Source organism: Salvia splendens, chromosome 6 (genome assembly GCF_004379255.2).
Source record: "Salvia splendens isolate huo1 chromosome 6, SspV2, whole genome shotgun sequence".
NCBI classification, from domain to species: Eukaryota; Viridiplantae; Streptophyta; class Magnoliopsida; order Lamiales; family Lamiaceae; genus Salvia; species Salvia splendens.
The window spans coordinates 5,185,447-5,197,481 of record NC_056037.1 but is presented as its reverse complement, the minus strand read 5'-3'; the positions used below and the strand labels follow the sequence as shown (position 1 = coordinate 5,197,481).

General features: G+C 35.3%; 2 protein-coding genes across 5 annotated transcripts; both read left to right on the top strand.

The window, feature by feature from the left end:
- Positions 1–51: 51 nt before the first annotated feature.
- LOC121809548 (citrate synthase, mitochondrial-like) lies at positions 52–5,888 on the top strand. 3 transcript variants are annotated; one of them, XM_042210251.1, is made up of 20 exons: positions 52–170; positions 400–471; positions 736–795; positions 1,045–1,086; positions 1,181–1,246; positions 1,347–1,412; positions 1,526–1,639; positions 1,828–1,891; positions 2,237–2,319; positions 2,888–2,937; positions 3,017–3,094; positions 3,248–3,376; positions 3,489–3,531; positions 3,707–3,793; positions 4,217–4,318; positions 4,719–4,826; positions 4,905–4,955; positions 5,269–5,342; positions 5,433–5,484; positions 5,588–5,888. In XM_042210251.1, the coding sequence occupies exons 2-20, from the start codon at positions 421–423 to the stop codon at positions 5,672–5,674; spliced, it is 1,407 nt and encodes a 468-aa protein (XP_042066185.1). In that variant the 5' UTR covers positions 52–170; positions 400–420; the 3' UTR covers positions 5,675–5,888. The 3 variants fall into 3 exon arrangements, with proteins under 3 accessions (XP_042066185.1, XP_042066184.1, XP_042066186.1); XM_042210250.1 differs by having other exon boundaries at positions 90–244; XM_042210252.1 differs by lacking the exon at positions 52–170 and adding an exon at positions 306–324.
- A 2,423-nt stretch (positions 5,889–8,311) lies between these two features.
- LOC121807647 lies at positions 8,312–9,138 on the top strand. Of its 2 annotated transcripts, none has more exons than XM_042207924.1 (2): positions 8,312–8,477; positions 8,616–9,138. In XM_042207924.1, the coding sequence occupies exons 1-2, from the start codon at positions 8,334–8,336 to the stop codon at positions 9,099–9,101; spliced, it is 630 nt and encodes a 209-aa protein (XP_042063858.1). In that variant the 5' UTR covers positions 8,312–8,333; the 3' UTR covers positions 9,102–9,138. The 2 variants fall into 2 exon arrangements, with proteins under 2 accessions (XP_042063858.1, XP_042063857.1); XM_042207923.1 differs by having other exon boundaries at positions 8,312–8,489.
- Positions 9,139–12,035: the final 2,897 nt, after the last annotated feature.

Genomic DNA, 12,035 nt, shown 5'->3' with positions numbered 1-12,035 from the left:
AATAACAAAGAGATCAAATGTAAAATTACATAATAAATTGTCCTTTAGCAAGAGGCGGGTGGAATTTTCTTTCTAATTTTAATTTCTAAAGTCAGCCGTTGATTCATTCATCTCTCCGCAAATATCTCTTCAGCTTTCTATATCTGTCCCCAAATTCTCTCTCACATAAGGTCATTATTCTAAACTGATTCCATTTATTTCACTGTTTTTTCTGCCAATTAGTCAGTGTCGCTACTTTTCCGTTGTAAGTGTTCTGACCTCAATGCTTGATAATGATTCATGTTTGGTTGATCTGCCGAAATAAATCGATAAATCGCTGGAAATGTACTGTGTTTGTATTTTAGGCTTACTTTTTGTGTGGATTGCTTGAAATTGTTTTGAATGAATCTCTTTTTCCAGTAATTTTGGTATTCCGGAGCAATGGTGTTTCATAGGGGTGCTTCTCTGTTGACGAAGCTACGGTCGCGCGCTGTGAGTAACTGTTGTAGTTCTCGATTTGTTTGCTTGCTCCCCTTCCACTCCACACCTAATTAATTATGTTGATTTAATCGGCGATTAAAATTGATTTCATGTAAGTTTACCTGCAATAAAAGTGTTAGGCAGATCAGGCTGAACAGAATCCTGTGCTAGAAGATCACCTATTCGGTTGTGTTTGATGTAGACTGACCTGCATGATTTTCATTTTTATGCGTGCCTTTATTTTTTCTTATAACCTGAAGTTTTAGCATCAACCAGGTCCAACAGCCAGGTCTCCGCAATTCTGTCCGCTGGTTCCAAGTCCAGACATCATCCGAGGTTGTGAGCATCTTTGCTTCTTCTTGTTTTATACTTACTAGATTTCCATTGGACAATGCTCGTGTATTTCTAGCATTGGAGAACAATGGGTTTTATACATATGCGGGCCACTGTAATAACAATTTCACTTATTTCCCCAACTTCCAGTCAAGATTAATAACTTTTCTTATTCTGTTTTTGTGTTTGCTTGTTCGCCTAAAAACTAAGCTGATATTTACTGGTGGTTACATACCTTTGGCTTCTTTGTAGGACCTACATTCCCAGCTGAAGGAATTGATTCCTCAACAACAGGTGCTTTTCCTATATGATTATGGGTTGACACAAAAATGATTGTGCTCTTTGTCATATCCATTTTAATCACTCATTTCATTTTATGTTGTCTCAGGAACGCCTGAAGAAGCTTAGATCAGAACATGGCAAAGTTCAGCTGGGAAATATTACTGTTGATATGGTACATGTTTTTTCCTCTTTTTTTTGCTATCCTTAAATTCGACTGATGCTTCCAGGAGAATTTTTAATTAATACTGGATTTGTTTGTTCATTGTCAAAAGGTAATTGGTGGAATGAGAGGAATGACAGGACTATTGTGGGAGACTTCATTACTTGATGCAGAAGAGGTATTTATCAATGGCATTCTGCAACTCCTCAGTAAACTTTGCATGCAGACTGTAAATTCTATATTATTCAATTGCTACTGAGATGTACCTTATTGGCGCTTAACTTTTCTTAGGGAATTCGCTTCAGGGGTTTGTCTATTCCTGAATGTCAGAAATTATTACCTGCAGCCAAGTCTGGAGGAGAACCATTACCTGAAGGCCTCCTTTGGCTCCTTTTAACAGGAAAAGTAGGTTGCTAACTTTTTCTTATGCCCCCACCCACCCATCAACTATAGTTGCATCAAGCATACCTGAATATATTACTCTCTCCATCAATTTTTTGTGTCTTTACGTTATGTACTTGCTCGTGTTTGCTTCACTTGTGCTTTGATTTCTTTTGGGAAGGCTAATTGTTTTCTTTCCCTGCCTGGGTTAGGTGCCAACAAAAGAGCAAGTGGATTCATTATCCAAGGAACTAAGAAGTCGTGCTACTGTCCCAGGTCATTCCAACTCTCAAATTAGTTTTTAGCTAGGTACCATATTATAGGAGATGACAAACTAGCTTGCAACTTGTTCATCCGTATCCAAATGTAGCAACTTCTTCTTTCAGCTGTATGACTTATATTAGGAGATGCTAGAATGTTCGATGATATTCTTATTTCTTAGATATGTTTCTATTAAACCTTAATGACATCCCCTCCATAAATAAAATTATTCGTCCTATAATCCTTTTGGAATTGAAACTTCAACAGTTGTCCAAGACAATTTTAAACTTATCTTGCCTTTATAGCTACAACTTTTTTTGCAAGCTCATTTTTATACTCATTCTTCTTTTTTTATTGCAGATCATGTGTATAAAACTATTGATGCCCTACCTGTTGACGCCCATCCTATGACTCAATTTACGACTGGTGTTATGGCTCTTCAGGTGGAATGATGATTTACTATTTTTTTAATAGAATTGATTCAAGAAACCTAGTTTACCATCTGGTCACATTATATCTTTATGCTCTTAAAGTTTTATTTAAATTTATCCTGATGATGTGATATTATATTGTGAAATGTAGGACATACGTACTTAAAATCTTGTAACTGGTGATGAGTACTCTTCTCATAATAGCTTTTCATAAGCTGAACCTTTTTATCTTCAAATTTTGGAAGCTGAAAGGGTGACCATGATTTTCTTTTTATATAAGAAAGATACAAAGACAAAACGTAGTTACATATATTGGTTTAAGTGGATATAACTGTAGAAATTTTATGCATTTAGTCTCTTCATAATAAGACACTTTGATTCATAAACATGTAAAATCAAATCTGAGGGATTGGGAAATCTCTCTAATGCTTGTTTCTGAGCATGTTGTTCCCACAGATGCTAACACCTTAGTGGCTATGCATTGGCTTCAGCAATAGTTTCTGAGCTTGCATTATGCTTTGAGCTGTTCACTCATGTAGCGAGCTATCAACTGAAAAATACTTTGCTTTCTTTGCTCAAGGTCCAAAGTGAATTCCAGAAGGCTTATGAGAAAGGGATCCATAAGTCTAAGTAAGTTCATAAGTGGGTTTTACTCTCTAATAGAAGCAAACTATTTCCTATTCAGTATATCATCGTTAGTCCTCAACAGGTACTGGGAACCAACATATGAGGACTCCCTTAGTTTGATTGCGCAACTTCCGATTGTCGCTTCGTATGTCTACCGCAGGTTGGTTGAATGGAATAATTTTTGGGATTCACGAGTTTAATCTTTCAAACTAATTGCACTAATGATGAATTCTGTAAAAAACTAATGGGCATGTGAATTCAATTCTTATTCTGTTTATAATTATGTTTGTAACATTTTTTTGAACTTGTAAAGGATGTACAAGAATGGGCAAGTTATACCAATGGACGACTCTTTAGATTATGGAGGGAATTTCGCACATATGCTGGGTTTTGATGATCCTGCCATGCAAGAGCTTATGAGGCTTTATGTGACCATCCATAGGTGTTGTGATTTTCTTCATCATAATGTATCAGTGTACATCTGTACATAGTAAATAACATGAGCAGATTAAATAAGATATTAATCTATTGTGTAATTTGCATACTTCATGCAGTGATCATGAAGGTGGGAATGTCAGTGCCCATACTGGTCATCTAGTAAGTGACATTATGCTTTATTTATCATTATTCCCGAAGGACTTTGACCTGACAGAATCACTACTGATTAAGTAACTGAGTTGCCTTGATGGGCAGCACAACTTTCATGTCATTCTGGCGTATGTAGAATATCATGCTTTATTTTATTCTAATAGCTGCCATTGTACTTGCACAGGTTGCTAGCGCCCTTTCTGATCCTTATCTCTCATTTGCTGCTGCATTAAATGGACTAGCTGGTCCACTTCATGGCTTGGCTAATCAGGTGCTAAAATGTGCATGTCCTTTTATCAATGCCAACATACATACATACATAATCTCTTTGTTCTGATGATCACTAAGACTCAAGACTTATAAAGGAATTGATCTTTACATGGAAACCATTCATTTATATAAAATTATTTTTCTTTGAACCAATAGACTAATAGCAATATTCTTGCCCCAAAGTTGGTTAGCTACATCTACTTTCGCTCTGGGGTTCTTCCTTTTGCTTTGAGCCAGTTCCTTGTTCTAGACAGAGGAGCACATGTTATCATTATCTACGTTTTGTTTGTGAATATAATATTTTTGAAATTTCAACATAAACCAAAAAAGTACTGTGGCCATTAACCACCGACAGTATCTCCAACTGCAAGGTAAACATAACATATATTCCTAACTATCTGCTTCATTTTGTGGTCTTATACAGGAAGTCTTGCTATGGATTAAATCGGTGGTAGAAGAATGTGGGGAAAATGTTAGCAAAGAAGATTTGAAAAAATATGTCTGGAAAACATTGAACAGTGGCAAGGTAGTGTTTATCTGTATCATTGCAAATTGTGGTGTTGATTTTGCTTCATCTTTCATGACTTTCATATATCAGATCACTAGATTGATAGTATTACAAACTACTACTTGTTGATTGTTAATGCTGGTGCTTGAGTTCAAATGATGCCACCTTACTCTAGAGTGCCTCTTTTCTTTCAGTTGCTAATATGCAGAAATTATGTTCCATCTTTCTCGTTCTGATTATAAATTGAGCACCCGCTCTGCAGTTTAAAAAGCCCCTGATTCTCTTGTTAGCTATCAGATTACATTCCAGCATACAAAACCCACTTAATTGTTTTTCGGTCTTGTGGTTATTCTTCTATGATTTCCATCTTGATTTGACCAATTCACCTTCTCATCCTTTACATGTCACTATACTATAGGTTGTTCCTGGATATGGACATGGAGTTTTGCGCAATACTGATCCAAGATACACATGCCAGAGAGAATTTGCTCTCAAGCACATGCCAGAGGATCCACTGTTTAAACTAGTAACTGCTTTAGCCTTGATAAATACAGGTGTACATTCAGACTCAGTTATTAACTGTATCATGATATATCTGTTGCAGGTTTCAAATCTTTATGAGGTAGTGCCCCCAATACTATTGGAACTTGGAAAGGTATTGGACTCTGGTTCACACTAAAATCTCCTTAGAAGTTTACATGTGATTTCTTCACTCTTTACTCTCTAGGCAGTAGGCATTAAGCTAAAAAAATTTTTTACTTAAAAATTGTTAGATTTCAAATTTATTGGATAGGACTTAAACGTGTTTAGGTGAATTCTTCATGCATTCGGCATAGCTTAGTATGACAATTCTTCACTATATTCTGCATGTTGTTTCATTCAAAATGTATACACGCGTATGCTCTTCTTTTGTAGTTTTGCATATATTTGTCCTGATGTAGGTTGTTTCTGGGATCTGACTTTTGCAGGTGAAGAACCCATGGCCTAATGTGGATGCCCACAGTGGAGTATTGCTCAATTATTACGGTTTAACAGAAGCAAGGTGCATTTATAAAATTTTCTTATGCTGGTTTTGATCTGCCTATTTTATTATTCCTCATGATGTGCTCTAATTGACTATTGACATTGATAGATACTACACCGTTCTTTTTGGCGTATCAAGAGCTATTGGCATTTGCGCACAGGTTGTCTACCGCGCATAGCCCCCCTCTTTTACTAGTTTCCTATTTTTTATACGTTGATTCTTAACTGAAATTTCTTACCTTGTGCCTTTACTTGTTGGTACAGCTAATTTGGGACCGAGCTCTTGGACTACCACTAGAGAGGCCAAAGAGTGTCACGATGGAATGGCTCGAAAAGCATTGTAAGAAATGAGCTTGAGTTCAAGTTCTCCTGACAGTAGAAGGCGTGGCAATAAATTTTTAGAATAATGATTGCTTGAGAAAAAACATTTGGGAATAAAATGAAGGTTGGCTAGTTATATTCTCTGTTTTCTTGTTTGATTACATTGCTTGTAACTTCTATTCCCAAGTTTTGTCTGCACTATAATGGCAATTATTCATGCTTTACAGTTTTTTTGTTTGTTTTATTAATGGTTTGAATTTAACATCCAATGTAGAGTAAGTACATTTTGTCTTTCTTTTCATACACAATGTAATATTCTTGATATGAAAATAATGGCAAGATAAGTTCTATAATATTCTTAATATGAAAAAAATTATTACTTTAATTTAAGTTCTATAATATTCTTAATATGATATAATGGCAAGATAGGTTATTAAATCATGTGCCTAAAAGAAATGCTGCACTTAAGTGGGAGGGAGTGTAAAGGAGATGCCATAGCTACACGAATACAAGATCCCGTAATATTTAATTTCTTATTGTATAAAAGTGAAGGTTGATTATGTCAAATGAACTTTGATTAAATTCTGGAGTAATATTTTTTAAATAGAATAAATTGCATGGATGTAAGGTAATCTAAAACATGAGTGAGTTAAAAATTGATTGAAAATAGGCAGCTTCCAGTTCAAGTCCCCACGTTTCAAGTGGCACGTCTTAATTGCAAAAACATTGATATTTTATTTTCTTATAATGTGTTACATCATACAAAATTATTGACCCACAATTATTTTCCCTATAAAAAGAAATAGGACACATAAAACAAATGAAAGAAAAGAAAAACAGAACGGAATAAATTAAATTTCCACTTGAGTTGCCAGATTTATTTCTTCACAAATAGCTGACTTTTCAACATCCTACTAGCAAGAGCAACTTAGTTAATACTCCTAATCCTAACTTATTACACTAATAATTAGTCTGAGATTTGTTTTTTATAAAGGATGAATTGTGCAAAATGAAGTAAAAGAAGAGCACAATGAGAAAAAGTTTCCCCTACACCAATAGATTTGGAGATTCGAAATATAATCATTATTCTCATTAAGAAAAGGTACAAAACAAGATATGCAGAAATGTGATGTTTTTCTTTTAGCTTTATATCATTGTATGTGATAGTGGAAACATGTTTTATGCACAGCTCAAATGCAAAGCACAGTTACAGGCCAAACAGCAATACAGCCACAAACCCTTCCCCACAAGATCATCACAAACGCAGCACACCATATCCCGACCGTCCGGCAAATCAGCGGTCAAGATCAAAGCATGCTGATGTACGTCTCTCAGGCAGCGACGTGCACTCCACGTGGATGTCGAACTCGCACGCGCCGCAGTGGTAGGTGAACCCGAGCCCCAACCGCCCGCACGCGTCGCAGGTGAACTCTCAAGAGGGTGCCGGTGGCTGAAGTGGTGTTGGCTGAGTTTCTTCTCTTTCATCATCGGAGCTTTTCATCACCATCGCCATATTTTGAAGTGATATTCAATAATTCAAACTTCTCATGAATATTATGGTATTTGCAGTGTGTGTTTTAGTTTTAGGTGATGGTTTGAAAGTTTCTTGCTCTACTTTTTTATTACAAAGTGGAGCCTCATGAGCTAGGTCAATGTGATGATATTTATTCCTCTAATTGTTGTTAAAATGATTAATTGTAGAGGATGAGATTAATTCCTACCTAGCAAACCTGCAAAGTCATAGATTTATGATTTATTTGCACATGATCAAACAACTTTTAAATTTCTTTGGAAATTTTAATTAATAGTATGATCAATCGTCCATAATTAGGATCAATTTGTTTTAGATTTCAAATATTAACAATATTTTTCTTAACAATAATGGTTACTCTATATAATTAGATTTCATTATATAGCGCCAATTTTTTTTTTGATATATACACTTTCTAAAATAGTGAGAATAATTGAAATCGCCCAAATATATGTTTGTTGACTTTCAATCTTGACTTTGTTAGCATCATCATAGTAATAAATTGGTATGCGAGTGACGGATAAATCTTTTTTTTCAAGAAACGAATCTACTCTTTTAATAGATGTGGGCCGAACTAGAAAAAACTTGCTTTTTTAAAACATGAACGACGATAAATAATTTTCAGAATTACTCCTATTATTTTAAATTTTTTATTAATTTCAAAATTAATGGTAATTTGTACTCTGTATGTTAGTTCAAAGATTATAATTAATAAGATATGATTTTCAAATTAGGAAAAACAAAACGAATTAATTCATGATGAGCTCAACTAATCATTCGAAAGAAAATCATTGATTCAAGGGTGTTGTCTTGGTGGCAGTACATCGAGATCGAGTACTAATTGAACTTTTGAATTTGAATATACCCGAGTGACCATATAATGAGTGTGTGTATCGGTGTATGTAGATTCAAATTATTGTTATCATTAATTAGTTGTTAAGTTATTAATTGAGAATAGTTAAATAAATTTATTTAAAATTCCATATACGTGTAAGATTGGATGAAATCAAATAAAGCAGTCCTAAATTGTAACAGGTAGTTTCTTGAGTATCAAGCCAATTCATCCAAACCCTAAAATTTCTTCTACTATAAGTTCAGCACTCAAATAATGTACACTCGCATTCATACATAATTACTGCAGTCAAAAATATTTTCACAATGCTTCGCCTAGTTTCTCTAGGCGCAACCGCCCGTCGCTTTCAATCCACCGCCATCGTTTCCTACCGCCACTGCTCCACCGTCTCCGGCGGCCCTCAACTCCTGGGAGCCCTCGAATCCCAAATCAAAGCCAAAGAGTTGAATGTAATGAAAAAAGTAAATCTATTTGATTTGAATAAACAACACAAACACACTATGCTTATCATTTATCAACAAACATGCATACTAGTATTTTTTTTTTATTACCAATTTTGATTAACTTGTATTTATTGGTGCACACAGAGATCCGTCCCGGCCGATCTCCCGTTCACGATCCAAGACGACGAAAAGCACTGCCACGTCATGCTGACAAGGGAGCTGGGCCGGGAAAAAATCGAGGTCACTGTGAACCCGGTCTACAACACCGACGGCGATGAGAAATCAGAGGAATGTGTTCGGATTAACGTGTCTATCTCTAAAGAAAATAAGGGAAAACTGGGGTTGGGAGCTAATGTTTGTGGTGATGAAATTTTGGTGGATAAAATATCATTTTGTGAGCCAAATAGCTACGTTTCGTCTCTGAGATTGGAGGGTGTGGAGAGCAAGAGTGAATTGCAGGATGCTTTGAATGATTTTGTGAAAGCTAGAGGCATTGAGATATCGAGTGTTGGATTCTTGTACAAATATATGGTGTTGAAACGCAAACGCTGGGGTAAAACTCCCAACCCTACCAACAAGCCTAAGGTTGATGACCTCAAAAAATTGCATGAATTTGTTCACAATTGGTAGACTTTTTATTAATCTGTTTTCTGCATTTGGATTTATTTACTATTTTCACGTGTTAGTATTAATGTTGCAAATGGTTTGCTTTTTGGTATATTTCACAATATTTTTATCAGTCTGTATATTATAAGAGCAGTTTATATTTGGTTCGTAGTAGTATTTTATTAAATTGTACTACTAGCTAGTATTCTAATTTGATCGCATTCCTAGAGACTTTTTTTTAAAACATACTGTACCTATCTATCCCATTAAAAAAGTAAATTATGGAATATTAATCATAATGATAAGATGATTTGTTCATGGGTAAGAAGGCGTACCTACAAAATACACTGAATTCTCAAAATTATGACCCTAAGTAACAAATTTAAATTTCTTTTTCTGATTTTAAATATATCAATGTTGGAAAGAATGCATGTAGATAATTATACCTAAGCTATTCATTCCTATTCATAAGTTAATATTACGATTTACAATAACTTTCAGTCAAACAAGTTCTAATAGATTACTTTCTTGTGTCAAGGGTCATGAGTTATCACCAAATTCAATACAATAAAAATGAAATATGAACAAAAACTCACCAAATTCAATACAATAAAAATGAAATATGAACAAAAAACAATATATAGTACTAGTATATTTTTTAGATTACTTTCTTGTGTTAAGGGTGTTATCACCAAATTCAATACAATAAAAAATGAAATATGAACAAAAAATAATATATAGTACTAGTATATTTTTTTTAATTACTTTCTTGTGTCAAGGGTCATGAGTTATCACCAAATTCAATACAATAAAAATGAACTATGAATAAAAAATAATACATAGTACTAGTATATTTTTTTTTCTTGAAACTTACTATTGTCCACTCCATCCAATCTTCTCTATAGGTTTTTTATATACTCCATTACTAGGTGATATGTTGCTAACTTTTTTTAAATTGTTAACTTATTAACTCATCAATGCAAGATATTAAAAATGTCCATACGATGATACTGAAATGTCAACATAAATTTAAATTGATATTTTAATATATTATGTTGACATTTTTATTAAAATGTCGACGCAAATATGTGTTGACATTTTTATGTGATTGTATTGATATTTTTAATACACTACGTTAATGAGTTACCAAATTAGCAATTTAAGAAAAGTTAGCATTTTAACGTACCCCTTACTTTATCTTCTTAAATATTTAATCCAAACTATAAAATATATTCTGTGATGGTGTGACCATGCAAATGGTTGACTCATGTTAAGCTGGGAGCCACTGGGCTCGGTGAGGAGAGGAAAAGGTTGGCTCGGTGCATGAAGCTCAAACTAGCCATTGTGAGCGGTTATAACTGATTTACAAAGGCTGAAGTTAGTTAGTAAATCTTGTTTTCTTATCTCTCATATATGTAGCTCAATGAGCCAAGAAAACACACAACACATACACATTCTCCGATTCTCAGTGTTCTTTTGATAGTTAGCTCGACTTGTGATTAGCTTGAGCGTTTCAATTGTAGTGAGGATCTCATCCTTCTTCTTCACATCTTGATCAATAAACTCCATTAAAGCTTCTCCGTGGACGTAGGCAAATCAATGCCGAACCACGTAATTCTTTGAGTTTGTTTTACTTCCTCCGTTATCGCCATAGTTCTTGTTGTTTCTCATTCGATCAGAGCACGAATCCTTAAATGTGGCGACATCCGGTGGGAACAAGATTGGGACGAATCTCGGGTGAATTGAAGATTGAAGTCTCTATTTCAAAGTGAGTCTTGATCACTGCACTCCAGCCGTTTGAAGAATGTCCACAACGAAGTTTGAGGTGGAGAAATTCATTGGCCGAAAAGATTTCGGGTTGTGGAGGCTCAAGATGAAGGGCATCTTGATGCAGCAAGGCCTCTGGGAGATCCTCAATGGAAGCAGCAGTGAAGAGAAGAAGGAAGAGCAGGATGAGAAGGAGAAGACTAGATTGCAGGAGATGCAATACAAGGCGTATAGCACACTGATTCTTAACCTGAGTGATAGAGTTCTCAGGGAAGTGGCCAAGGAAGACACGGCTGCAGGTGTATGGTCGAAGTTAGAGTCATTATACATGACCAAATCTCTTGCAAACCGACTGCATCTGAAACAGAAGTTGTTGACATTCAAGATTGTGGATGGCAAAGGCGTACTGGAGCAGCTTGAAGAGTTTGGAAAGTGCATCGATGATTTAGAGAACATTGATGAGGAAATTAAAGATGAAGATAAAGCCCTGATGTTGCTAAACTCACTTCCTAAGAGTTACGAGCATTTCAAGGATGCTATGTTGCTTGGAAGAGAATCTAAGATCAGCTATAAAGAAGTGCACTCGGCTCTGAAACTCAAAGATACACACAGGTCCTCTGCAAAGCCAGCTGATCAAGCGGCTGAAAGTTTATATCTCAAGAATGATCAGAAAAAGGGCCAGAAAAAAGAAGTTTCAGAAGAAGCAAGAAAAAGAAAAGAATGAAGTAGGGAAGGAAACTAGAAGTTGTTATTATTGTAAGAAGCCGGGCCATATCAAGAAATCATGTTTTGCTTAGAAGAGAAAGCAAGAGCAAGAGAAGAATGGAGGAGCTGAGACTGTAGACATTACCCAGGAGGTGCAGGCTCCTGAGGCTCTGAATATACATGATGGAGCCACCATTGAAGAGTCCTGGATCATGGACTCAGGATGTACATACCATATCTGTTCTCACAAGTCTTGGTTTCACAACCTGGAATACAGTCAAGGTTCAGTCATACTTGGTAATGATCAAACTTGTGAAGAATATCGAACTGAAAGTGATGGATGGGAGCATTAAGATCTTAATTGAGGTAAGATTCATACCCAAGATCAAGAGAAATTTGATTTCACTCGGGCTGCTGGAATCAAAAGGTTGCAAGTTTAGCTTAGAATCTGGGATTTTGAGAGTAATAAAAGGATCACGGATCATC